Below are 25718 nucleotides of genomic sequence, written 5' to 3' on the forward strand. Positions count from 1 at the left end.
GTATTTACAGAATTACCCGCTCACATAAAATATTATTTTGTTCGTTGGCTTGGTTTTCACCTGACCTTGACCTTATTCTGTAAACTTTAAATTTAATTTACACCCCTTAAAGGAAATAGGAAGTCACAAATAAAAACAACAAAAGTTTCCAAAATTGGACACCGCACTTGTGGGTATTCCCCGAATTTGATGTCAAACTATGACGTATGAGCTTGCTTCGAATTCACATCCTGCTTTTAGTAGTGTCATGTTCTTTGGTGTAATGAGCCAGTTCCGGTCTTTCGGGAGAATAACACGTAAAAGTTTTGACTTTGCCAAAAACTCCCGGTTCAACGTTTTGCGCACTAACTTAAGTATAGGAAGTTGACAGTGATGTTCGACCGGAAGTAACCCCGTTAGTCAAAATTAATATTTTCGAGCATAATGGTTGGAGGTGTTGGTAAGACGTAATAAGACTCAAAGCACATATACAAGTAGTTAACATTTTGAACATCGTGATGTTGAAGATGAATAAAGAATTATTCGAAACTTTTAAATTGCTAACTAATTCTGAATGGGCTTTAATATTCTTAGTAAAATTAAACTGTTAAATCCTTCCAGAACACTAAATTGTTGACTTTTCTAAAAAGCTGCTAAACAACCTGTGTTAGTCTTGTGTTTCGATGTACGATAATATTAGATCGTCCGATAGCCAATGTTAAATAGTAGTTGCGTTACTCGCCGATGCTAGGATGGTATCGGTGGACGCCCGGTGCCTAATCCAACCATTTTTCGGGTTAGTCAGTATGACTGTAGAACGGCAGAACCACTGATATAAGCAATAGGTGAAGCAAGTTTAAGATTTTCAGCGGAGACTGAAAAAAAATTACGCAGTATAAAAGAAAAATACCGGCACTCTTTAAAATTGCGTAAAGCTATCCCGAGGCCTGGACAACAAACTTCAACGTACAATTCTCACCCACAGACGCGTAATTAAGTTTATATCTAACCAAGCTGCTTATTATAATTGTCAATTGTTGATCTAATTTTGGAATAACCTTGTTAATCGGCGCCATTTGCGTGGCATAATTTCTAGGTTTGTTTGCGTGAAATCCACAATCTTGTCGTGGTTACGTGGCCATCCACAAAACGTGACGATATGATATTTATATTAAGGCCTTTACTGCTTATTAATGATCAATGTCTCTCAAAACAGACTTTTTTGCATATGCTAATTTAATTTCCCAATTCAAGTTATTTTTACAAATGTGTAAAATAACGTAAGTTTGCAAAATAACTAAAAATAACGTAAGTTTGCAAAATAAGTAAAGGTAGACTGGCCATTTCATAAAGGTCGTATAAATCGTATAAAACACAGCACAAAAAATAGTTTAACAAGAAATACAAGCCACTTTTGAAACGCTTTTTACATCCAGAAATATCTCAAAGTGTTGATAAGCGGTATAGGCTCTTGCGTATGTAGATTACAAATACGTGTTCATGACTGTGTATTGTAAACCAAGCTGCTTTGAAAGGATTATAACGACAGCGGCGCGATAATTTTAAAATCACCTTCAACATAAAAATGCTTTTTAGGTGAGGTATTTTAGTTGAGTCAGCCTTGAATGATACCAACTTATGTAAAATAGCTTAATTGTACGGTGTGCACCATTCGCAAAGTAATGCTTTTTAATGAGATTTATAAAATTAGTTGGCGTCAATAAGAATAACAATATACGTCACAAAACTTCACAAAGAATTGCCTTTCTGTTTACAAAATATATAAGATTTATTTTAAATAATTATTTGAATGAAATATATCAGACCTAATTTTTTGGGGGTATTGTATTTTTCCAATAAATAAGTTTTTCACAACAGACGTAAGACCTTAACTTTACTTAACATCTTTGCCGTATTGTCACGTTTTTTGCTGCCAATATTTTCCCCTCCAGCAATATTATTTTCAAAAAGTGGCGTATTGACGTTTTTTGCGCGTGCTGAAACATTTCGTCGTGGTTACGTGACTGTTTAAAATCGTGATGAAGTTATTTAAATTTAGGATTCAATAATTTGGTTTATTAGCATCTAACACTAAGTTATCCTTTTGCAGTATTTTAGATACGACCGTGACAATTACAACTTTTGGGTAAATTAATTAATTTTTCTAAATAACTGACCTATGCACAATTCCCAGAGTAACGCATTTTTGATGATATGTTTAAGTTCTAATTAAAGTAGCCTAAGGAAAAATATTAAAGTATTTTTGTTTACATTGGATATAGAATACTTTTGAACTATCAAAGCCACAAACTTGTAAAAAAGTGGCGTATTAACGTTTTTGCGTGTGCTGAAACATTTCGTCGTGGTGACGTGACTATTAAAATCGTGACGAAATTATTTATATTTAGGCCTTAATACATTTTTTTTTTGACTTTTGAATAATTTGACCATCATAACTCTATCGATGAGAATATTTTGCATAAGCTTATTACAAACATGACAAATTTATATTTAGGTTAAAATAGTTTATTTCTATTATAAAGCATACATCCTAAATATTTAAAAACATGCCTATTGTGTTTTTCGTTATATTCATTTTTACCAACTTTCATGAAAGGCGATTTATTTCCTAACCGCCAAAAATACTTCCTAACTAAGTTCCATTTTTATGAAAAGTAGCGTGATAAATTTTAGGACTACACACAAAAAAAATGACAAGAGTCATAATAGTTAACTATATGTACGAGTCGAACTTTATCTTTACTTGTTGGCAATATGTGAATTACGAAGTATTTAGTTATATATACTTTGGAGCATAATGGCTGGAGGTTGTAGCTGGACTAGTAAATGTATCAAAGCCCATACAGAAGTAGGAAGCATTTTGAACGTTTCGAATAAATACTAAGATAATAGTTGAAGGTTCTAGTTAGACTTAGTAAGAATATCAAATCCCATCATACAGAAATAGGTGGCATTTTAGACCTTGCATTATTTTTACGGACTTACCTACTCTACAATCTCACATCCAAGACTATGTTGAAAATGAATAAACATTTATTCTAAACGTTCAAAATGCAACCTACTTAAGTATGGGCTTTGATTTTCTTGCTACGTAATTAAACATGGATGACGTGTTGGTTTTAATTAGGTCAGCCAAAGCTAACAACTTACTATTTTCGTAGTTTATTAATAATCATAGCGGTCAATTTACTATTTAAAACCGGTACTTTCTGACAACGCTGCTGGTAAAACATGTTTTCGCGAGTCTTTTATGGATTTTCTTTCACGTTTATTGAATTACAGACAGCTGCAGTTGTTGCTTAACAATGGCCTATTTTTACGGCACAAGACTTAAATTTCTTTGAATGACGTCACAAAAGGATTTTATTACTTCATTCCAGAGCAGTGATTCTCAACCGCGGCTCTCAACTGTACATTTTGCGGCTCTCTAACCGAGTGAAAAATTAGTTAGAAGTGGCAGAATTGCAACAAAGTAAGAGAAATCAAGAATTAATGAATTGTATCAGCAAGGATCCCGAGTACGAAGTACTAATGTTACCGGCTACTTCCATCCGGCTCTTTAAAATAATTTTGTGGTTTATTACGTCACAATATATTTAGTCCTGATCGACAAGCTATGGCAAACACTGTTAATTAGTTAGCCTGGCTAGCGTAATGTATATTTGATGTTTTCTTGTTGCTTTCTTAATGTTTTTTAATTATATGCCTACTGTTGTTTTTTATGCGGCTCCTTGCAAACATTAGGTTTGAAATGCGGCTCTTGCTCTAAAAAAGGTTGAGAATCACTGTTCCAGAGTGTTAAGTGTTGATATTTAATATCGGTCTATCCTTTACCTTACTTACAGCCTTTTTTTTTTAATTCACTATAGGTTGAATACAAGTTTTCTAGTTTTATTGCTCCGCGTGTTGTTTCCTAAAACTCTTGCATTACAAGCTATAAATTGTGTTAATTCATAAGTTTCCTGTCCAATTAAAGTTGAATCAATATAAAAAATAACATTAAAAGAATAAAATGATTTAGTCGCGCAGGAAATTTAGATAACTGCTGTTTATTACTTGACGGGCAAGTTGTGTTTTGATTCAAACGTGACTTTTCTAAATACCGGTATATATATTTTTTTGAGTAAATAAAAAACAGCTTCAGTTATCTATGAAATTTTATGTTAATTTTGGGGCGATTGGTTAACAATGTTAGAAACCACGTCAATGAGGTGCAGCTCAAAAAACAACAGGTGTCATACAATTCGGGCTACATTATATGTCATTTTCAGTAACTCTATATAGTTAGTGAGTTTACACAAGAATGTGTGTAAAACTGAACGCTAAATATAGGTGTACAGAAAACTAGTCGGTTTGCGGTGACAATTTTACTTGTTTACTTCTTTATTGACAAAAATAACTTTGAAAAGAAAAACAACACTTCATAAAAACAGTTTGAAAGGAAATTATAACATCATTTAAGTAACTAAGTAGCAAAGTTAACTGAGGTGTTTTTTTGAATTATAATGTGAATTGTAATTTTTTTAGTGTATCTTAAAAAAATCACAGTTAAAAAAGTCAACTATGATGCTTCAACTGTATCTTACGATTTAACAGTTGTACAGTTTGAAATATTTTGCTACTCTACTAGTCTGTGTAAGCCGCACAAAGCAGTTGGACATGTTGTGGCCTACAGGTTTATTTTACAACAATGTTCGAACCTTCTACAGAACTCACTTGTTAATCCCCGAGATTCGTGTTGGCTTGACGTGTTTGAAGATGAAAAAGGTTAAAAATAACATTTTGTTGTTGCGCTTCACTTTGACTTTTATATAAGATTTTCTGACAAATAGAAAATTATTTTTTTGGCAAAGTAACTGGAAATTCGCGCAGAGAAAAACCGAAAATAACTTTACAAGTAATTTTTGGGCAAGGCAGGGAATAGGTACACAGGGAAGGGAAAAAAACGACCACCTAGTCATACTTTCAACTCCAGTTCACTGGGGTTTTGACTTTGTTTTCTTGTTTATAAAGATACGAATCTCTTTCCTGTGATATCAGAGTCAAACGGCTTGACTGTAGGAAGCGATTAAAATGTGATTTGATTATTTAAGGTGAGGTTTCAACCTATCACTTTTGATAGTCAGCATTACTGCTCCGTAGAGCCAAACAAGGTATTCTGTTATACAATTTCATTTTGAGGTTTTGCCTCGCTTTTATGATAATTATGGGAATATACTGTAAGTTCTATTTCCTGAAATCGCACAATAATGATTCAATGCGGTATTTTTAGGCATTTCAAAATTGCCAAAGAGTTAATTTTCCGCGAATATCGTAAGTTTCTCAATCGTCAGGGTCATAAACAGTGGTTCTCAACCGGGGTGTCGCGGCGCCCTGGTGTGTCATTTCCAATGATCAAGGGTGCGAAAAGATATTTAAGAATTTTTAAGAATCTGATTTTTGTTTAAATAGTAAGCTTCTTGGCCATTATATCAAATGACATTTCCTACATGTTTTAAGTTGATTGTGTAACGATTTTATCAAGTATTCAAACATAATTCGGGTAATATTGGTTACTTTACAATTACAGTTGTTTGTTTAATAGATAGTTTATAATTTTGGTTTGTCCATACATTAAAATTAACTTATTACTCCTAATTTGTACGAAATTAACCTAAAAATCTAAATTTAGTTTCTAAATGCAGCTCAGTTTTAAAAATAGAAATATGACCCAAACCAAATGCAGGCCGATATGACGTAAATGTGACGTCAAATAAATTAGCACCCTGCCTGTAATTCAGATACGCCGATGACCTTTTAAAGCAGTTTTAGCAGCAATTCAGGGCTATGTTATCTTGATGTGGTTCTTTAATGTGGCCAAAGCATCGTGTGATATCGATCTAATTAGAATTTCTAGGAAGTTAGCAGGCCTTCACTTGATCAATATTCCTTGTTTTTTTCGTTTCTGAAGATAAGTTATGTTCAGAATATATTTAGTTTTCGTCCAAGATGTCAGGTGTGTTTGGGAGCAGTTGTAAAGATAATATCTCCTCCTTATAATGCCTTAATTAATTGTGTCGCTGCTGCTGTACACTCAGGAAATGACAATAACTATTTTGCGACTAATTCACAAACAGAGAAAGCGATTTTACCAACCAATGATTTGAGTTCAAAAAAAATTTATTCCGATAAGCGATCCGATGTTTCGGACAAAAATGCCACGATGCTATCCCACACTAAATTACGTCATTACAATGCTTAAACAGGCAAACTGTAGATTTTTTCCAGGTTATTTAGCGAAATTGATTCAGTGCCGATTAGCTTCAGTTAACTTACTATATTTTTTTAATATTTCTTCAAGTAGATTTGATGACAAGTTACGAGTGAAGTTTTTATTTTAAATCTGTACCGGATCGGCTGTTATCGATGTTATTGAGCACCCTGATAAATAAATAAGATGTTATCGAACATATTTAATAGAAACAAGGAAGGTCTCTTCTGAAGCGAGCTTAAAATAGCGGAAGCGATTTTACAAGAGATTCCTGAAATCTGGTTGTTTATGTTAAAGTAACTTCCTGTGTTGGAAAGAACGCTGGGAGCACAAAACATTTAAATGAAAAAATGCTGGTTCACTGATTAACTTAATACTTCAAGGTGTTCAAGGTGCACCGAAACGAGTTCCTTCAAGATATAGCCCGCTCTGTAACACAGCAGAGAATAAGCAAAAGTTAAAATAATTTAGACGAAGCAGTTGCGGCATTTTAAAATATTTCAGTGGCTATCTATGTGACCCTGGTTTGTAGGGGTAGCCGACTTGCCGTGTCAGATACAAGGCTTATAAGCCACCCTATGGTTTGTATACAGGGTGGGTAGCAGACTTGCCATGTCAGATACGGGGTTATAGTACTGTATAGCGTTATGTCTGTTTATTTTGGAGTTTTGTCTGTTTATTTTCTAATCTCATTTGGTTCTTTCTTTTTTCGAAACAGCTGTTAACCAAAAGTTGCATGCGGTTAACGAGCGTGCATTTTGCCCAAAACATCGGGTATCGGTGTGCAGCATAAAGTTTCAGGCAACTCCAATTGCATTTCACGATGGAATTTTTTCTGCTTTATCCTAAAATACCACGTTTTTCGCCTCCATCTTCCGATGTGTTAAACCCACCCCAGCTATTGTCGCAGCAAAGTGAAACTCTAAAGTGTTTGACTGGCAGATTAAGATCTAAAGAAAACACGCCAGAAAGCTCCCAAAGAATTTTTGCAACTGTGATCCGAAAATTGCTCGACTTGCAAAAAAAAAACGCTTCGACTTTCCCAGAAGTCATTTTACTTAATATATTTCGGAACAAAAAAGATGGTTAAAAATATAAAATTGTTAAATATATTATTTTACATATATACCGCTCACAAATAAATGGATAATTTGCATCGAATCGAACAGCTACATCTTTTTCCCAAAGATCGGATGTCAATACAAATATAAAAACACAAACTATTAATACAAAACATCAAAAACGGGTGCGGAAAAAAAAATCAGGTGCGGAAATGAAATTTCCTGTCAGTCTTGTAATCTGATTCCCAAAGATACCATTTTGGGCGGCTTAGGTTGTAAAATCCGACAGTTAAGATATCGAAAATAGTGCTGAAGGGCTACGTTCCCTGGTAATTTTGCGGCGTCAGATATTGCGACCTTAAGGCTCCACACCTCAAGCTTTCATATCTAATGGAATCCAATCACGTTTAGAAAGCTTCCTGGCACGACTTTATATTTAGGTGCAGCCCATTTGCCCCGGGTTATAGCACAACTTACATATAAAGGCAAAGTGTAAGTCACATTTTGCAGAATAATTTGTGCTGAGGTGTAGCATTACTATTTTAACTGCGAGAATTATATTAACTTTTTATTCATATTTATGTACGACAAGCAATAATAGTAACGACGCAGCAAGAAACGTTATCTAATTTTTTTAACTTTTGCAACCATACAGTTGAATTATTCTTTATTCACTTTTTATGGTTAGTTTGCAATTGATACAAATTACCAATTCATGCTCTATTGTGGTATTAGGACTTTAACTGCGAGAAATCTAGCAACTTTTTATGTCTGTTATGTGAGACGAGAAATGCGTGAAATAGGGAAACCGACAATGCGAATAACATTTGCTTTTTCCAACTTTTTGTTAGGGTTTAATCAGTTTTTTTATTAAAATTTAATCATCTATTGATTTATTACATGATTGATCGAATAAAGCTATAGTCTGTAATTGATGTAATTTAAAAATCTTCGAAGCCAGTATTTATAAACTGATGCATGGTTTTCTTCACTGAAATAATTTTTTAGCATAATAATACTTTGGGATGGTTTATCAGTTATTTAAAAATCTTTTGTCAACAAATGCAAGGGAAAGCTAAAAAGTGAAAATAATTCTTTGTCACTTTTAACAGATCTTTATTAAACCATTATTTTATTTTTTAGAATGATTTTATAGAAACAATAAAACATACAATAAAGCAATTTAAACTTTGGTGGAGAAACAATAAAAGAACAATAGGATCTTGAAGATGCTTTGTCGCTTTGATAGTCGGGAAGATGAGATTTCAGGAGAAATTAGTTCTCCTGGATGGTGGAGAACCTTTATCATCGTCCTCATGGGGGTCCTTGTTGTCCTCCTAGTGGCCGTCGTATCAAGGCCCAAAGCGGCGCTAGGTGGAGCTGTGGGAAAGGATCCAAGAATCAAATAAAAAACGCAAAAGATGCGAGGAGGAATTACGAAGTGAAAGAAGCGTTTAAGAAAATGTAAAAGCGTTCGGAAAAGTGGTGGGCTTTGAGAAAAAAAAAGATGAAAACAATATGAGAAATAGAATTGTTTAAAAGGGTTGAAAACGTTATAAAAGCAGTGAAAAAAGTCGAGTTTAAAAATTGAAAAAAGTTTGGGTGTTAGAAACATTGCGAAAGCAGAAGCGCTGCAAACTCAACAACAATCTAATAAAGTTAAGTCCCAAGACTGTGAAAATGATATTTGGAGTATGTGGTGCTTGAACTGTGAGTGCTTTACAAAGATGGTGCTCTACTTGTTATTTTTTCAAACATGTTGGTGCCTTTTGTGCTTTGTGTTCTTTACTGTGTTATAAAATACAATTCTAAACGAAAACAATGTCATGAAAGAATGAGTTAGAATAAGTGCAACCAAACTATATGCGAGAAAATTTGTAAACAGTCGAACAAGTCAATTTTGTACTTAGTTGGCGTATTTTTTCGGCACTTATCTGTTTTTGCTTGCAGAAACAAGTTATAAGGAAACATGCAACGTGTACTAAACCATGAACCAAAGTGAATAACACTTAACCCATGTAAATAAAGAATTAAAGCTATTTATTACTGCCGATTACATTCAATTTAAAAGAACACTAACCTATAAGCCCTGAAAAATATCCCCGACAAAATATACAACCCCCAACCCCGTCTAGTTTTCGACTATATGTTGTCCTTTTTGTCCACTTTAGGAACTGCGTGTTTTCTTGCGTTTTATTCGCGGCGTAGAAGCCAGAGTTTATGAAAAGGCGAGTTAACTCAGTTTGCTTGAAACTGGTTCCACAGGGAAGAAGGGGAATCCGGAAAATATCGTGGAATTCCCGATTTCTTGACGATGAAATCAAAAACATATAATTAACGGGGTGAGAGTTGAAAGGAGCTGGATTGGTCGACACCAAAGCGACTTCTTTCTTACGAGCAAATGCAGAGGCAAGTTTGTGAAGAATAAAAGCTCTTTGTGTGAAGTTATTGACCGCGTTTTGTCCGCATATTTGCAGCGTACAAAGCTAAATAATAAGTGTTTAATATGAGTTTACTTCGCGATTTGTCCGAAACAGTTTTTTGCAAGTCGAATTAATCGTAATTCGAACCCGAAATTAGTTTAAAAAGTTTATTCGGTTTAAGAAACCAACGTTTTATTTTGGCAAATTGAATGAAAGTGACTCCACGTTCCACTTTCTTCGTTCTTTAACACTTATATATGTTCTAATGCTTTAAATAGTCACATATCTTTGCTAAAAACAAGCTACCCTATTTTTTTTAACTTTTGACGTACTTATTGCACTCTAGCTCTCCCATGCGGATGAATGTTCGACCTAGAAAACTCAAAGTTGCGTTCAATGTTTCGAATGTAATAAGTGAAATGATTTTGGGGCTAAACTTGCTTTCCTTTATTTAAAGATTTTCGTGCAAATCGTCCTGATATTTAGTATCCTATCAGAAATAGCAGCTTATCTAAGAGTTATATTCACACAACAAAGTGGCTATCCATGGCTATTCCTTAAATCCTAAACACAACAAAGAATTTAAAGCTCTTGCTAAGCATAACACCTAAAAAATGTTGTTGTTTTATTATTCAATTGGGTGTCATAGCCAAATAAAGGCTAGAAATTGCAGCTTTTTGGCGTACCTAAAGAAATACAAAATCAGGGTGATTTTGGTGCCTTAATTGGCCAAATGTTAAAACTTCGAAATTTAAACCTGTGGTTCGCAAACTTTATTAGCTTGCGGCACAGTAAAATAATTAAGAAAATTCAATTTGATTTGGGTTTCTTGCACGTTCTTTGCGGCCACATGAAGCAGGCTACATGCGTGCCAGGGGCAGATCAACGATTTTTGTTTGGAAGGGGCATGAATTGTTTAAAGATGACGTCATAAAGCTTCGTCAATACGTAACAAAGGACATATAAACTCCAGAAACCTGCTGCTATGTTTATAAAACACCTTTATTTAGCGGTCCTGGATGTTAAGAATGTTATTAAATGCCATTTTATTTTTAATCTTGCAAGGAAAACGTACTTTAGAATTTAGTTAACCTCGCAAAACTGTTGCAGTAGAAACGCGAAGCATATAATATTGTTTGACAAATGTTTAAAATCAATTTCTTTCCCCTTAAATAGCTTTAGGCGCTGCTTCGAGACATTCTAGTAGCGAATTTCGCCGATTGTAAATGTCCGCCTCTATAGCTCAGTGGCAGAGCGCTGGTCTTGTAAACCAGCGGTCGTGAGTTCGATCCTCACTGGAGGCTCCCTTTTTTGAAATGTAATTTTTTTATAATCCGTTGTTTTGTAACTTGCTTTATCATTATTTTCCAAGGCTTTTGATTTTTATCACATACTGGGTAATAAAAAAAATTAAACTAAAAGTTTTAAAATAGATAATTTGTACATATATTTGTTTTAATTTTTTGATTTGTAAAACTATTGACTGATTTAGTTCTGTCAAATTCAACTCAAATTGCAATTAAACCTTTGTAATTAGAGGGATTTTATCAAATTAAAACAGTCATTTAAACTTTACTTCAAAAAGAAATAATATTAAAATGTGGACTTCGAATAAGCAACACATAATGTCAATTTAAAGCGTGAATTTACCGCTTGAAAAGTATTTCTTTTATAGATTGTTCGGATCTAAAAGATTAAATAAACAGTACTTCAAAAATAAATTTAAAAAATAGCCAGTCGCCTTGTTTTGCTAATACAATGGAACAAAATTAGGCCACATTTAAACGTTTTGTACTTTTTCTCGTTAAATGTTCCTAAAACACAAAAAATAGGCAATTTTTGTTTGGTGTTGGGCTACTTTCTAACGATTTTTTTTAGTTAAAACAAGCTATATAAGCCTGCTTGCTTGCGATTTAATCGTGCAAATAGTTGGTTGGCAAAGTTCATTCACGTAAATGAAAGTAATTATGCCTGTATCCTGTCTAGATCGTGTTGTTAGCGTGATCAGGGCGTGCCTGTGACGAAATTTGGGTGAACGACGGCAAATTGCCAAGCTACAAAGCCAAGTTTTTCAGCAATACGCTATAATGACATTTATCATAAAAAAATCAAGTTATTTCGACGCAAAAAGTACCAAGAGTTGGTATTTTAAATTTAAGGAAAATCGTTGTTTTCCAAAATCGTTGTTCCCAATGAGTGACGTTGAAAGTCAGTCATGCGTAACGCACGAAATATGACGTTAATTTTTGCCACGTGTTGTTTTTTAATCTTATTTTAAAGGTTTTAAAAGGTATAATACAACATTAAACAATCTAGCAAAAAATACATAATAATTATCAGTATAAAATCTCACCTTAATTTTCCTTTTAAACCCCTTTGCGTTCGACTTTAAATGTTACGCAATCCCTCGAAACTAAATGACGTCAATGTGTGACGTTGGTTTTTTCAGGTCGATCCTTTCAAAGCCCTCCCCGAATTGAGTGGCAGTTTATATTTTGCTCCGTCGAAAGTTGACAAAACAGGCAGCAAAATGGTAAGTAACAAGGAATATTTTAGCCCGTAGTTTAAACTAACGCCTTATTAACAGTTTAGGAAGGTTTATTAACTTTTTAGGTCTTATTAACACGTGGATTTAAACGGATTAAGTTCAGAACTCGATAACTCTTGGGAAGTTTTTTTATTAACCGATGACTTGACATTATCTTCTAGTCCTTATCAATTTACAAACTGTTGACTAAATAAAGCGCCCTGTGTTAGTTGCCATAACTATCAATATTAAATTTTAAAGAAAGATTTTGCTTTGGTAGTTTTTGCGGACATAATGGTAAGTAACAATTTATAGCGTGTGAAGTGACACTTATTTATGGAATGATGAATGAACGCTCACAGTATTATTATTAAATATGATAACACTTGACCCACCTTCACCCAAACGCTAACCCCCACCCTAACTCAAATATTGTGCGTTGGTTTAATAATTGTTTTAACGGGGTAACACTTAAATTAATGAGCGTTCAGACCATTCATCATTCCGTAAAATAGTTTTACCCTAGCGTGTGTCACATAAATAACCAGAAATTTATTGTGTATTATTATTCGCACCATATTGTCTGGACCACAGCAAATTAATTTTTATAACACCGTCAATAATTTTTGTTCTTAGTCTTAAACTACTGCGCAAAGATATATAGTGATTAAGGATTAAAAGAACAACTTCTGTTTTAACGGCCTGAAAAGTTAAGAGATACTTCACAAACATGAAAAAACATGACATATCTGTTTTTTAGCCAAACTTTTAATCGCCAACCATTGACTTAACCTTGCTCCTTTAAGATGATATACTATAACTTGCTAAAAGACAATACGCTGCACTGTAACCAAAATTAATATTTTTTTCACAGTCTTGGTTTTTCAATTTTCACCAAACAAACGCTGGCATTTTAATTTGCTTTAACATACAAATAAATGTGTTTAATAAATATCAACCGGGCGAGATTTTAAAGTCTGTTATTTCCATTTATTATTATTGATTTAACGACAATCAGATGACAGTCTTACAACTGAAGAAAACCTTTGGTTGTGAAACCAATTACAACGAGTACCAAGAGATTTTCAGAAACACGTAATAAAATTATTTGTTGCCAGTTAATTTTACGGTGGACCCAGATCATATTTTTTTCCACATTCTTTTGTTTTAATTTTCACAAAACAAACGTTGGCATTTTAATTTGCTTTAACATACAAATAAATGTTAATAATAAAATTATTTGTTGCAGGTTAATTTTACAGTGGACCAGATCCGCGAGATCATGGACAAGAAGTCCAACATCCGGAACATGTCGGTGATCGCCCACGTCGACCACGGCAAGTCCACTCTTACCGACTCGCTGGTCAGCAAGGCCGGTATCATCGCCGGTTCCAAGGCTGGTGAGGCGCGGTTCACCGACACTCGCAAGGACGAACAGGACCGTTGCATTACCATCAAGTCAACGTGAGTAACTTCAAATACAAGGGTGTATTGTAGGTAAGGTAGACCATTTAGCAGTAATAAATACACAAGATGGGTGCTTTTTTATACATGAGGTTCACACAGTTTTATTTGCTTAGTATTGGTAACACTTTACTGGAAGTAGCATTCTTTGCAGCACAATATTGGACTGTTTCTCAACCTCAACCCATCGGTCAGAATCCAAAATTTTGTGGCTGTTTGAAGACTAGTGCTGTCTTATATTTCTAGATAAAACCTTAAAAGGCTTAAACTAACACTAAAGACCATTATTGCAGTAACATGTGCCTTATTACCATGTTTTAATGAATAAAGATTTTTTAAAATCTTGAAAATTCTACCTAATTCTGTATGGGACTTGATATTCTTATGACAACAAAAACAACTTAAGATTGAAAGTAACTAAAAAAGTTTGAGTCATTACATTTCATAGGTAAACATTGCTCTCTCATGTTTTCAAACCTTTTCCCTACAATTTAATATTTCACCCGGACAAAAAGAAATGAAAAAAAATGACCACAATTGATAATTTTGGTGCAAAATTGTTTGGGGATTTTTTCAAGAGCAACATAAATTTAATTTTAAGTTGTTACAATATTTAACCATCGCATTTTTAACTTCCAAGATTACTTTTAGGATTTTTTTTCATGTATAAAAAAGATTGTATCTGCCTTGAACGAAGATGTATAAAATAATTAGGAATATATTTTTAAAAAATTATTTAGAAAAGAATGTTTTAAGAGTTGATTTTTCCTGTAGTGCAATCTCCCTGTACTACGAGTTATCAGAGAATGATTTGGGCTGGATTAAACAAGAGAAGCAAGGTACTGGTTTCCTCATTAACCTGATTGATTCCCCCGGGCACGTCGATTTCTCATCGGAGGTGACCGCAGCTCTTCGTGTCACTGATGGAGCATTGGTCGTCGTCGATTGTGTCAGTGGTAAGTCAAAGTGTGATGCTTAATGTATTTTATTTTTAAAAAGGCTCCATTGGTCTCTAGCTTACTAGGTTTGTTTTGTTTCCAGGTGTTTGTGTGCAGACCGAGACGGTTTTGCGACAGGCTATTGCAGAGAGGATAAAGCCGATTGTGTTCATGAACAAGATGGACCGTGCTTTACTGGAGCTTCAGCTTGGTCAAGAGGAACTTTATCAGACCTTCCAGAGAATTGTAGAAAATGTCAACGTGATCATTGCAACTTACTCTGATGAGGAGGGTCCAATGGGGAAAGTCATGGTAGGGGACAGTCTTAAACAAGCCCCAGTCAAGTGACTTTGAAATGACTTCAGTCCTAGTAATGTCATTCGTAAAATCACAAGTCCAAATCTAGTTTTTTAAATAAATACCAAGTCACAATGTTTGCCCAAGGAATGTACAGTCATAATTAGGGCAAGTCAACTTCAAGTTATTGTCATAAAAATAAAACTTAAACTATTAAAACAGGTAAATGTATTATTATGTGTTTGATATTGTGGATTTATTAGTATGTTTCATTTTAGACAACGGTTGCTATTTATTTAACGTCTTCCCGATTGTAGGTTGACCCAGAATTGGGAACGGTTGGTTTTGGGTCTGGTCTCCATGGCTGGGCTTTCTCACTGAAGCAGTTTGCGGAGATGTACGCCTCCAAATTTAACATCGAGATTCAAAAGTTGATGAAACGTCTTTGGGGAGACCACGGCTTCAATGCTGCAACTAAGAAGTGGAATAAAAAACCAGACCAAGAGTATACTAGAGGATTTTGCAAATTTGTTTTGGACCCAATCTACAAGGTAAGTGAAGTGGTTTGTTTCAGTTTTGTCTTTGATGTTTAAAGCAGCCCTGCATAAATTAAACACTCTTATGATCGTAATAAAGACTCTGTTTTAAAAAACGGCAAGCAATAAACGACGTCATTGCTGCAATGTCCAATAGTTAAAGAAGGTTTATTGTTTAACTTAAACATTGTTCATTTCAAATGTTTAACCCAGTTATTTTAGACTTGCGATGTACCCACTGATAAGAATTCTACTTTTTTGTATTTTAGAATTGTTTGCAATAGAAAATTGAAAGCAATTGGTGCCGGTTTTGGTAACAATAAGTTTGAATGCATGTCTTGCAATAATATATTTGTAAGCAGTGTTTTTTAAGATGTTCTGAGGGACCGAAACGGTCCACTGAGCACCAAGTTTTTTTTTTTATAAAATGAGCCATTACTTGTGTACTACAGCTGATTAGCAATAAGTCTGCGTAAGTATGTTCTTGCGATCTCTTGTTCATAGTGGTCAACAAAGCCTAAAAATAACGTTCTATATGTTAATATTTTATATTGCAATTATGTTAAGATACAAATCGAAACCATTGTTCCTTGGAAAATTGAAACCTATAGGGCGTCGCGCAGCACAGAACCTCTGGTGCATGTGGTTGTTAACTTTGCAAATGAATGGTTTAGTTGTAAATTTACAATTAATTTGTAATTATTTGCTGTTCAACCAGTAACTATAGTGTTGAACAAAATGTGGCGACTCGCAATTGTGATGTTAATAAGCTATTTTTTTATCTTTACAATATTATTGTGCTTTTTTTAAACATATTACTTAAGATTAAGGGTAAATGTATGGTGTTTACCATACTGGCAGAATCTTGCCGTCCTTCTAGCGACATTTACAACCTGATTTCTTGTTTCTGACCATAGATTTGATTTCATGCAGGTTTTTGACGCCATTATGAATGATAAGAGGGACGTTTTTCTGAAGCTTAAGGACCAACTGAAAGTTACTCTGAAAAAGGATGACCTGGAATTAACCGGGAAACCTCTTCTTAAGGTACAAAACTAATATTTATCTGTTTTTCTTTTTACCGAATTGCCAAGATAGTCCTGTGTTACACGACTGCAAATCTGTTTTTTAATAACTATATGTGTTTTTTGTTGTATCGGTTATGCTCCAGGTCTAATCATATGATGGAATTCTAATTTTCTTGTTAAAAAAAGACTATAGTTTCAAAAAAGTATTTTGCCTGCCACGATTAAATGTTAAAACTTATATTTTTGAAATTGCGTTTTCTGTCAATGTTTTTGATTTTTTAATATATGTAGTTTTAATGCTTCACTGGAGTTTCAATGCTTTACTGCCCTCTAGTTTCTAAATTGTAGTATCCTGAAATGTGCGCAAGAAAATGTTTGTCACTAAATAAACTTAACATCAAAGGCACACAACTAGGGATGTTCAAAGTAGAATATTGAATCCAATTCTGCCGTTTATTTGGGGTGGTTGGAACCGATATAATTTAATGTTTTACCGCCGATTATTGCGCCTAATTGTACAAACGCGTGTGGCAAGTTTAGGTAAAGGCCTGTTGCTGTGGAGGCCAATTTATAGTGTTGGCTTTAAATGTAACCTGGTAGTGAGGTGTCAGCATTTTTTCGGGCGATTCGGTCACGTTCGTCTAATAATTAATTGTCAATCAAGCGTCATTTGGTGAGCGAATAATGTCAGGTGCGCAGTTCGCAATGTGTTTAGTTGGAAATGTAAAATTACATGTTAAATGATTTAATAAAAATGTACTAGGATTCGCTATTCTGGATTCATATTTCTAGATTTGAAACACATTATTCTAGAATACCTTGAATTTCTACTTTGAACATCCCCCCTACACACAACTTGATATCTGGATTAAAGTGCATTAAATATCAAAATTGTATTTTACATCAACCCCTACATTAATAAATTTCTGCATATCCAAGCTATTTGAATTACGTAAATGGGGAGATACAGCAGGCCACCTTTGTATTTTCAAGCGTTTTATTTTTCCCAGTGCTTTATGCGCCACTGGCTGCCAGCAGGGGAAACTCTACTTCAGATGATAACCATCCATCTGCCGTCTCCTGTTACTTCGCAGAAGTATCGATGCGAGCTTTTGTATGAAGGTCCCCAAGACGACTTCGTTGCCACAGGTAAAAAGCAAAACTAAAATTTAGAATAAAAAAAAAACAAGAATATAGTTTAGACCAGAATATAGTTTTATTCCCAAACTGTGTGCCTCGAAAAATTGTTATGTGTGACGCGAAACTTTTTGTAATTTCATAAGAGTGTTTGGATTACCAATATACATACATGCAAACATTTTATACGTAAATATGCACTATTCATTACAAATTAGTAATATTGAGACATTTATCTACAGTTTGTCATGTGTTATAGGCGATTGTAAAATTACTCATTGTTCTGTTTAAAGTGTGCCGCGAACTATTTAAGATTTTTTTAGTATGCCGCTAGACCAAAAAGTTTGGGAACCACTGGTCTAGACAGTGTTTCTCAAACTCCTAATATAAGTTAACAGGGAACCTATGGCGACCTAATTGTCTGAACTTTTTGTAACCTTTAAACTTAAGTAAACTAAACACACAAGACAGTAGCATAAATAAATAAATAACAGGCTGGCAAGACTCTAGTCTCTTGTCCACTTCACCAAAACTTGTTTTTTTTTACTCTACCAAACTTATACTTTAAGGACTGAAGACTACTGATATAAAAAATGTAATAACATTATTTTTATTAATTCTATTATTATTACGTTAAATAAATGTAAATAAGTTTTTTAACAAACAAAGAAATACTACAGGCATTCATGAGATAAAACTATTGTTCTAAGTTACGAATATTATATTTTTGTTAATAATATGAACTTTTGTCAGCCTTTTAATTGTCTGACCAATTTTAAAATTATTGTTTTTAGTGGTTTAGGTCTCTCTGTAAGACAGCCAACAACTTAGTTAGTAACACTTTTAAAACAAGTACAGAGTTTTGTGAAATTAGGCTTGACCGATATTTTGTTTTCAGCTATTAAGGCTTGCGACCCCAAAGGACCACTGATGATGTACGTGAGCAAAATGGTGCCGACCTCAGACAAGGGACGTTTCTATGCTTTTGGACGAGTCTTTGCCGGGACAGTTGCAACAGGACAGAAAGTTCGTATTATGGGACCGCGGTACGTCCCTGGAAAAAAAGAGGATCTCTGCATAAAGCCAATCCAGAGGTGAAATTGAGTTATTCGCTGTTATCTGAGCTAAAAGAATGGATTATTATTTTTGAGGGATACAGGTATTCTGTAACACTCTTTTTTGCCAGAACTATTTTGATGATGGGTCGTTACATCGAGGCAATTGAGGATGTTCCATGTGGAAACATTTGTGGTCTTGTTGGTGTGGACAGCTACCTTGTTAAAACTGGAACATTGACCACCAGCGATCAGGTATGAGTCTATTTAAGCGAGGGCTGCGGAGCTTGACTTGGACTTGACAGGGTCTTTTGTTTTGCTGGACTTGTGGGGTGCAGAGTTTTACGTGCGTAGCAAGTTTCGAAACTAAAAAGGGACACTTTGTATGTGTTTATTTGCAAAACACTGAGCAAAAGTTTATAATTGAAACAAATTAGTAAATCTTGTTTTTTTTTAAAGTTTAATTGCAATCATTACTACAATTCAAAAAGTTATTATAATTCTATGCTCTGCTCTGCAAGCTTAATGTAACAACATGTGAGTTAATGATTGGATTGTTTCAAGGCTCACAACATGAAGCAGATGAAGTTCAGTGTGTCGCCTGTGGTTAGGGTGGCCGTCGAAGCTAAGGATGCCAAAGATTTGCCTAAGCTGGTCGAAGGACTTAAACGGTAAGATTCTTTGCAAATGGCTGTTTTTGTCTAATTCTAAGTATGAAAATCCTGTGGCACTAACAGCCGCAAATTGTTTTGAAATCGTTACAAGCTTTCGCACAACCGTGCTTCATCAGGTCAAAGTAGAAATAAAAGCAATTAAAATGCACGAAGTAGAGCACAAGTAGAGCACTAATTTATCCACCATTGACGCCCTAATTTTAGCAGGAAATTGAAAAAAATAAAATGAATCTACTACAAAGTAAGAATGTCAAAACTCCATTTTTATTACATTAAAAATTTGAAATCTTCAATGATACTAATATTTTGAAGAAAAAGTATTCTGATTGGATACCAAAAGATCCCATTATTATGGAACAAGCAAAATTAAAGGAAATAATTCCACCTTTCATGAGGGCTAAATTTGCTTTAGTCTAGATCGTTCAGTTAGCTTCTGCTATTCATTATTTTTTAAATTTATTTTCACGTTAGAATCACTTCATTGGATCAAAACCAAACCATGGCTGTAATTCCTAATTAAATTAGTATCGAAACAGCACACTAGAGGTTGATTTCAATACTAACAGTTTATTCGCAGCTCACACAAAAACTGCCACCAATTCAATTGACTGTCATAGAATATAAAAGCAGCAGAAAGTTTACGGTGTCATGGTAAAGCCCCATTTTTTTTCAGTCTTGCCAAGTCTGACCCAATGGTGTTGTGCCTCACTGAGGAAAGTGGTGAACACATCGTGGCTGGCGCTGGCGAACTTCATCTCGAAATCTGCCTTAAAGATCTTGAAGAGGACCATGCTTGTATTCCTTTAAAGGTCAGTCCTCTCCAAAAGTGGTCATGCCACAAAAGTCTTTAATCGAGTTGATTTGTGTGTAGTAAATTATTATGAGGTAGTAATTAATTTTTTCAAGTGCAAAAATCTTTGGCTCTTAGTCTTAAGCGGAATATGCTTTATGTAAAATAAATAGGTTTATTTATTTAACACTAGAGCTTTTTACTATACTATGCCTGGTAGCAACAGCAAAATGGAATATTGCTGCTATAAGTTATGATCTCAAAGATTTGGAGAGTGACTACATTTTAATATGTATGGGTCTTGTAAAGTAGTTGTGTACAAACTTGCCCCTGTTTTTTTTAGAAATCTGACCCAGTTGTTTCGTACCGTGAGACTGTATCTGAAGAATCTGACCGCATGTGCTTGTCCAAGTCACCGAACAAGCACAACAGGATATTTATGAGGGCTGCACCTTTCCCTGACGGTCTTGCCGAAGACATTGATGATGTAAGCCTATTAACTTGATATTTTTAACTTGCAATGTAGCTAAATTATATGCACAGATCTGTAATGAAGTTTGAAATATCAAAGCCAAAAAGTTGATTAAATTGACGTCATCTCTAGTAAGACGTTTAGACTTTTGTTGTCATCAGTTAGAATTAAGGACTACCATATAGAATCGTCTATCTCCATGTCATATAAAGAAGTCTAAATGTACAATTTTGCAAACGCTTTTGTGGTTTCGTTGATGTATGTTTTTTTTATAATCGAAATAAAATCATACAAGGGTAAGGGTTTGGTGGTTCTCATTCCAACTTTTGATTTGCTGTCAGTAGATTTGCTGCTCAATATAAAAATGTCGTAACTGGAACGTTTTTTAGTTTTAGTTTGCCGAAAACTTGAAAGTAATTTGAAAGTTTCGCCAGTCGTGTTAAATTTTAATTGGATCTATTCACAGGGCGAGGTTTCCCACAAACAAGATATAAAACTGCGAGCGCGCTACTTGGCAGACAAGTACGAGTTCGATGTTAACGAAGCACGAAAGATCTGGTGCTTCGGCCCCGATGTCATGGGCCCCAACTTTCTCGTCGATTGCACAAAGGCTGTACAATACCTCAATGAGATCAAGGATTCCTGTATTGCTGGCTTCCAGTGGGCAACTAAAGAGGTGGGTGATTTCATTTTGTAAGATTTCTCTCCGTTATAACAAAAGTTAAAATTCAAAATGAATGTTAAGTTATTGTATTTGGTAACTTATTGGGCTTGAAGCTGTATTTTGATTTAGTTAAAACCAAAAATGAGTTCAGTCGATTTGAAGAAATAACATGTGAAGGCGCCAGTCAAGCCATAATTAGAGCAAATCAAATCAATTCCTTGTCATAAATTAATGCGTAAAATTATTAGAACTGGTAAACTCGTCCTGTTATGAGCAATAACTGAAGAAATAACAAACTCAACATTCTAGCAAGCAAACTATTTTATGTGCAAAACTAAGCTCATTGATTTCAAAGTACTTTCAGTACATACCACTATGAAGCCTATGTAATTAAAAATGTAAGCAATTCAAATCTAATACTGATAAAGTAAAAAAAAATCAACATCGAGATGCTAAACAATCAGCCGACTAAATCATACAAGTCTCCGTTTATCTTGACTGTTTTTTTTTTTCGAACTGAAAACTTCAGTCATACTGGGACTGTGTAAATTGTAACATGTGCAATTCTGCACATTGTAATAAAAAATAATATCCCAAATGTTTAAACATTCTTAACAACTGTCATTTGAAGCAGTTTTGAACAGCCAACTGACCTACACAGGCTCAGAGAGGAGCAAGTCGAGAAACAACCATAGCACTGTTGCCTGCTGCATCCTGTTCGTAAAACTAGCCTGTGGTGAGATTTGAACTCACGACCTCGGTCATACCGGGACCGTCCCTCTACCAACCGATCTACACAGGCTCAGAGAGGAGCAAGTCGAGAAACAACCAATCACAGTTGCCTGCTGCATTGGTCAACAGCCAATTAAACCGTAGACAGTTAATAATGTTGTTGTTTACGACAGGGAGTGATTTGTGAAGAGAACTTGCGTGGAGTCCGCTACAACATTCACGATGTGACGCTCCACGCCGATGCAATTCATCGTGGAGGCGGCCAGATCATCCCCACAGCTCGTCGTGTCATGTACGCTTCACAACTTACTGCAGCGCCAAAACTGCTTGAGCCTGTTTACCTTGTCGAAATCCAGGTTGGCAAAAATGTGTTGCAAGCTATAGGACAACCAGATTCATTTTAGCTTTTTAATATTATTAGGGATTAGAATTAGTGAATTCTTAAAAGCAGAAATTAACTAGTATTTGGACTAGAACTGTATTTAATTATTTACAATTAAAATATTCCTGTGCCATTTTTTATACGTTTTGGCATAACATATGCTTTTAAGATTCAATTATAGATTGTTTCAAGTTTCAACCAAATGTTTTATTTTTAATTCTTTTTTTTTGACAAGGGAAGATGTCTTAAATTTAATTTTTTCGGGCAAAAATATTGTGGTTCAAAACATAAGTAAATGGTCTAATCCAGGGGTCGGCAACCTTTCTTGTACAGCGTGCCAGTTTATGAATAATGTCAAAATATCAACAACTCGCGTGCCGAAAATTTTTCAAATGTGCGATTTCATTAAGTCCGGAGTCTGGATCAGACTCTACTGCTTGTATTTCACCCATTTACGTAAATAAAATAAAATGGATATTCAGTTATCCACTCATAGAGGTCATGGAAAATATGCCACCATATGCTAATTCACCCTATCAAATTATAATTTGCTGCCTTATAAGTTTTGAAATTCTGTATTGCGCATGCGGACATTTTTGACTCAAAGTTTTACCTAATTCGACTCCGCAGCCCTGCTGTGATCTGACATCTATTTTACGCATTTTGGAAGACGCCATTAAACCTAATTTCGTATGTCAAATTCTGTAAAGATACCCTAACCCTGCTAAAAAAATACGAATTGTGACGAGCACAATACTATTTTGGAATATACTTCGACGCTTTTTCACTAATTTGTGACACGAAAACTGCCGAATTATTTGGCGTGCCCTGAAAGATTATCTCGCGTGCCAGGGGTTGCCGACCCCTGGTCTAATCTATGTCCTGTGGTCGAATAAGCTACGATTTTTCAGGTTTTTTATCAAAAAACTTGTCTTTTTGAACCTTAATAGTGTTTAACAGATTTTATAATTGTGACTAGTGATGTCTGTTACTTGACATTTTATGCCAATACCAATATTTTGGACAAAGTATCACAATCCGATACCAAATTAAGCGATTTTTTCAGGTTATTTGATCTAAATTTGCCTTAACGTGAAAAATGTTAGCAACCTCAAGTTAATAAGAACGTAATGTTTTCAGGTACATTTGCCTTTTAACATGGAAATAACTGCGTTTTTTTGTAAACATTTGCTAAAATACCAGTTTTATTTGTATAAATATCGGATGGACAGCGATACTAGCCTAGTGCCGATACTACCACTTGTTATCTGGTTACTATCTGATATTATTGGAACTTCGAATTCATGATTTTGATAATTATGGCAATGTTTCCCGCAGTGCCCAGAAAATGCTGTGGGTGGCATCTACGGAGTGCTTAACCGACGTCGTGGTGTCGTTTTTGAAGAATCACAGAACCCTGGGACCCCTATTTTCTCGGTCAAGGCCCATTTGCCTGTAAACGAGTCCTTTGGTAAGAATAGCTTATCTTTTAACAGTTCACATATGTGCTGTGTACCTTTCATATAAAACTTTGTCAGTTGTCGGATATCCGTTCTAACGATTTTCTAGTTTGTTTTGCTTTTTTATATCTTCCTTAACAACCAATCTTGGTAAAGGCAACTCAATAGTGAGTGGGCGTTTGTCAGCACTCCCCAAAGTGCAAAATATTAACCCTGTATAGTACTTTAGTTAACGTTATCATATATTTACTATTATATATTTTGAGTTAACTACATTTAGGGAGCACCAGTAAAAAAAATTAAAGAACCCCTGCTTAGAGTTTAAATTGTGTGTTATTATGATTTGTTTATAATAATGATTTGGTCGTGCAAAATCATCATTAAAATCTAACCTAAAGTTAAAGAACCCCTGCGTTAAAATGTGATTTATGCAGGTTTCACGGCCGACCTGCGATCGAACACTGGTGGCCAGGCCTTCCCACAGGCCGTGTTCGACCACTGGCAGATCCTTCCTGGCGATCCCTGTGAGCCGAACAGCAAGCCAAACCAAGTAGTACTTGCTACAAGGAAACGAAAGGGTCTGAAGGAGGATATTCCAGCACTGGATAATTATTACGACAAGCTGTAACCGGCTACTTACATTGCAACACCTTCTCTCTTTTAAATATGTATTTAAATCGGTTTTCTTTCTTGTCCCCAACAATCTAATCATCAGCTGAACCTAACATAAAATTCTACGTTTAATTCCCTCGTAAGTTCCCAGCTCGTTTTGTTGATTTTGCTCGACGGTGTTTGAAGAAAAGTGTTGAACATAGACCCATCTTTCGCTCACAAGCGAGTAGAAATAAAAGCTCCAGGTGAATCGTGTCGTTATGTGCCTCCCAGTTTTGTCGGCAATTGAAAAACGTTTTGTGCCTGGGATTGACAACGCTCTTATGGTATTGAAGATGAGGCGTCCAAAATTGCGTCATAACGGGACGTCACAAAATTAAGTCTTAAGTTTGACGTCTTAAAATTATCTAGTCTAGTCTGGTGCAAGCTTACTTGCGATAAGGACTACTTTTAAAATACAAAAAGTTCCTGCGTAAAAAAAACTCTTAGTCACTCATGCATGTCGTGGCGCTCAAATTAAAAGCGCGCATTTTGATTACATTACCTTTAAGGAAGAAAATCGCCTTAGCACGAGTTTTAACTCTTTACAGCAAATTTAGTTTGACCGATAAGAGTATTTTAGAGCAGCTCAAAAATGTTTGATACTAAAAAAGGTTGATTTTTTCGGTATTTTTGTAAAATAATATTTAAAGATTGGCAAATTATGGTATGAAAAAATAACTACAACCTCCAACCATTACGCAAAGAGGCTAGTTTAAAGTCTTCTAGTTGTTGGAAATTAGAAAAAAATACTAACAAGCGAATCACAAGGTACTTAAATACACTATAAACGTCTGTAATGTATTAAAGCTTGATATTGAATCTCAAAGCCTATAAGGTAGGGTAAATCGACATTATCTTGTTGAAGATTCTATAGATTAACCAAGCGTTTCTCAACCGGTGCGCCATGAAAGGCTGCCAGGTGCGCCGCGAGCAAGAGGAAAAAAATAATTTAATATATAAAACATGTATTTTTACTTTTCTAATAGACTTAGCTCATTGATTCCGCAGTACTTTTAAGTAGAAAACACAAGAATACCTACAAAGCAACAATATCTAAGTCAGATTTTCCATAATACTAAGACCACCGACACAATAACGCCAAATTCGCATGAATGACCACGACAGAATAGGATCTAAAATATTCTAGATAAGACCTAAACATGTCGATTTAAGC

At 34.8% G+C, this 25718-nt stretch overlaps 2 protein-coding genes and 1 non-coding gene across 3 annotated transcripts in view; all 3 read left to right on the plus strand.

Annotated features, from left to right (window-relative positions):
* LOC146170478 (coiled-coil domain-containing protein 171-like) overlaps nt 1–8720 on the plus strand; it is a 53539-nt gene extending 44819 nt beyond the window's left edge. Inside the window, exon 31 of the mRNA XM_083388714.1 lies at nt 8561–8720. Within this exon, the coding sequence (XP_083244840.1) occupies nt 8561–8720 (160 nt within the window). The remainder of the gene's footprint in view (nt 1–8560) is intronic.
* A 2246-nt stretch (nt 8721–10966) lies between these two features.
* Nucleotides 10967–11038, plus strand: Trnat-ugu (transfer RNA threonine (anticodon UGU)). Its single transcript has one exon. It is a non-coding gene; the product is annotated as a tRNA-Thr (tRNA).
* A 1117-nt stretch (nt 11039–12155) lies between these two features.
* LOC146170480 (elongation factor 2b-like) lies at nt 12156–24752 on the plus strand. Its single transcript, XM_083390940.1, has 16 exons — nt 12156–12267; nt 13511–13725; nt 14500–14681; nt 14767–14975; nt 15278–15511; nt 16430–16543; nt 17535–17673; nt 18560–18755; nt 18848–18971; nt 19281–19387; nt 20064–20199; nt 20524–20667; nt 21119–21328; nt 22222–22404; nt 23769–23901; nt 24325–24752. Exons 1-16 carry the CDS (start codon nt 12265–12267, stop codon nt 24516–24518), a joined length of 2523 nt encoding a protein of 840 aa, XP_083247066.1. The 5' UTR covers nt 12156–12264; the 3' UTR covers nt 24519–24752.
* The last annotated feature ends 966 nt before the right edge of the window (nt 24753–25718 follow it).

The sequence above is a fragment of the Ascidiella aspersa genome, chromosome 1, assembly GCF_963924565.1.
Source record: "Ascidiella aspersa chromosome 1, kaAscAspe10.2, whole genome shotgun sequence".
NCBI classification, from domain to species: Eukaryota; Metazoa; Chordata; class Ascidiacea; order Phlebobranchia; family Ascidiidae; genus Ascidiella; species Ascidiella aspersa.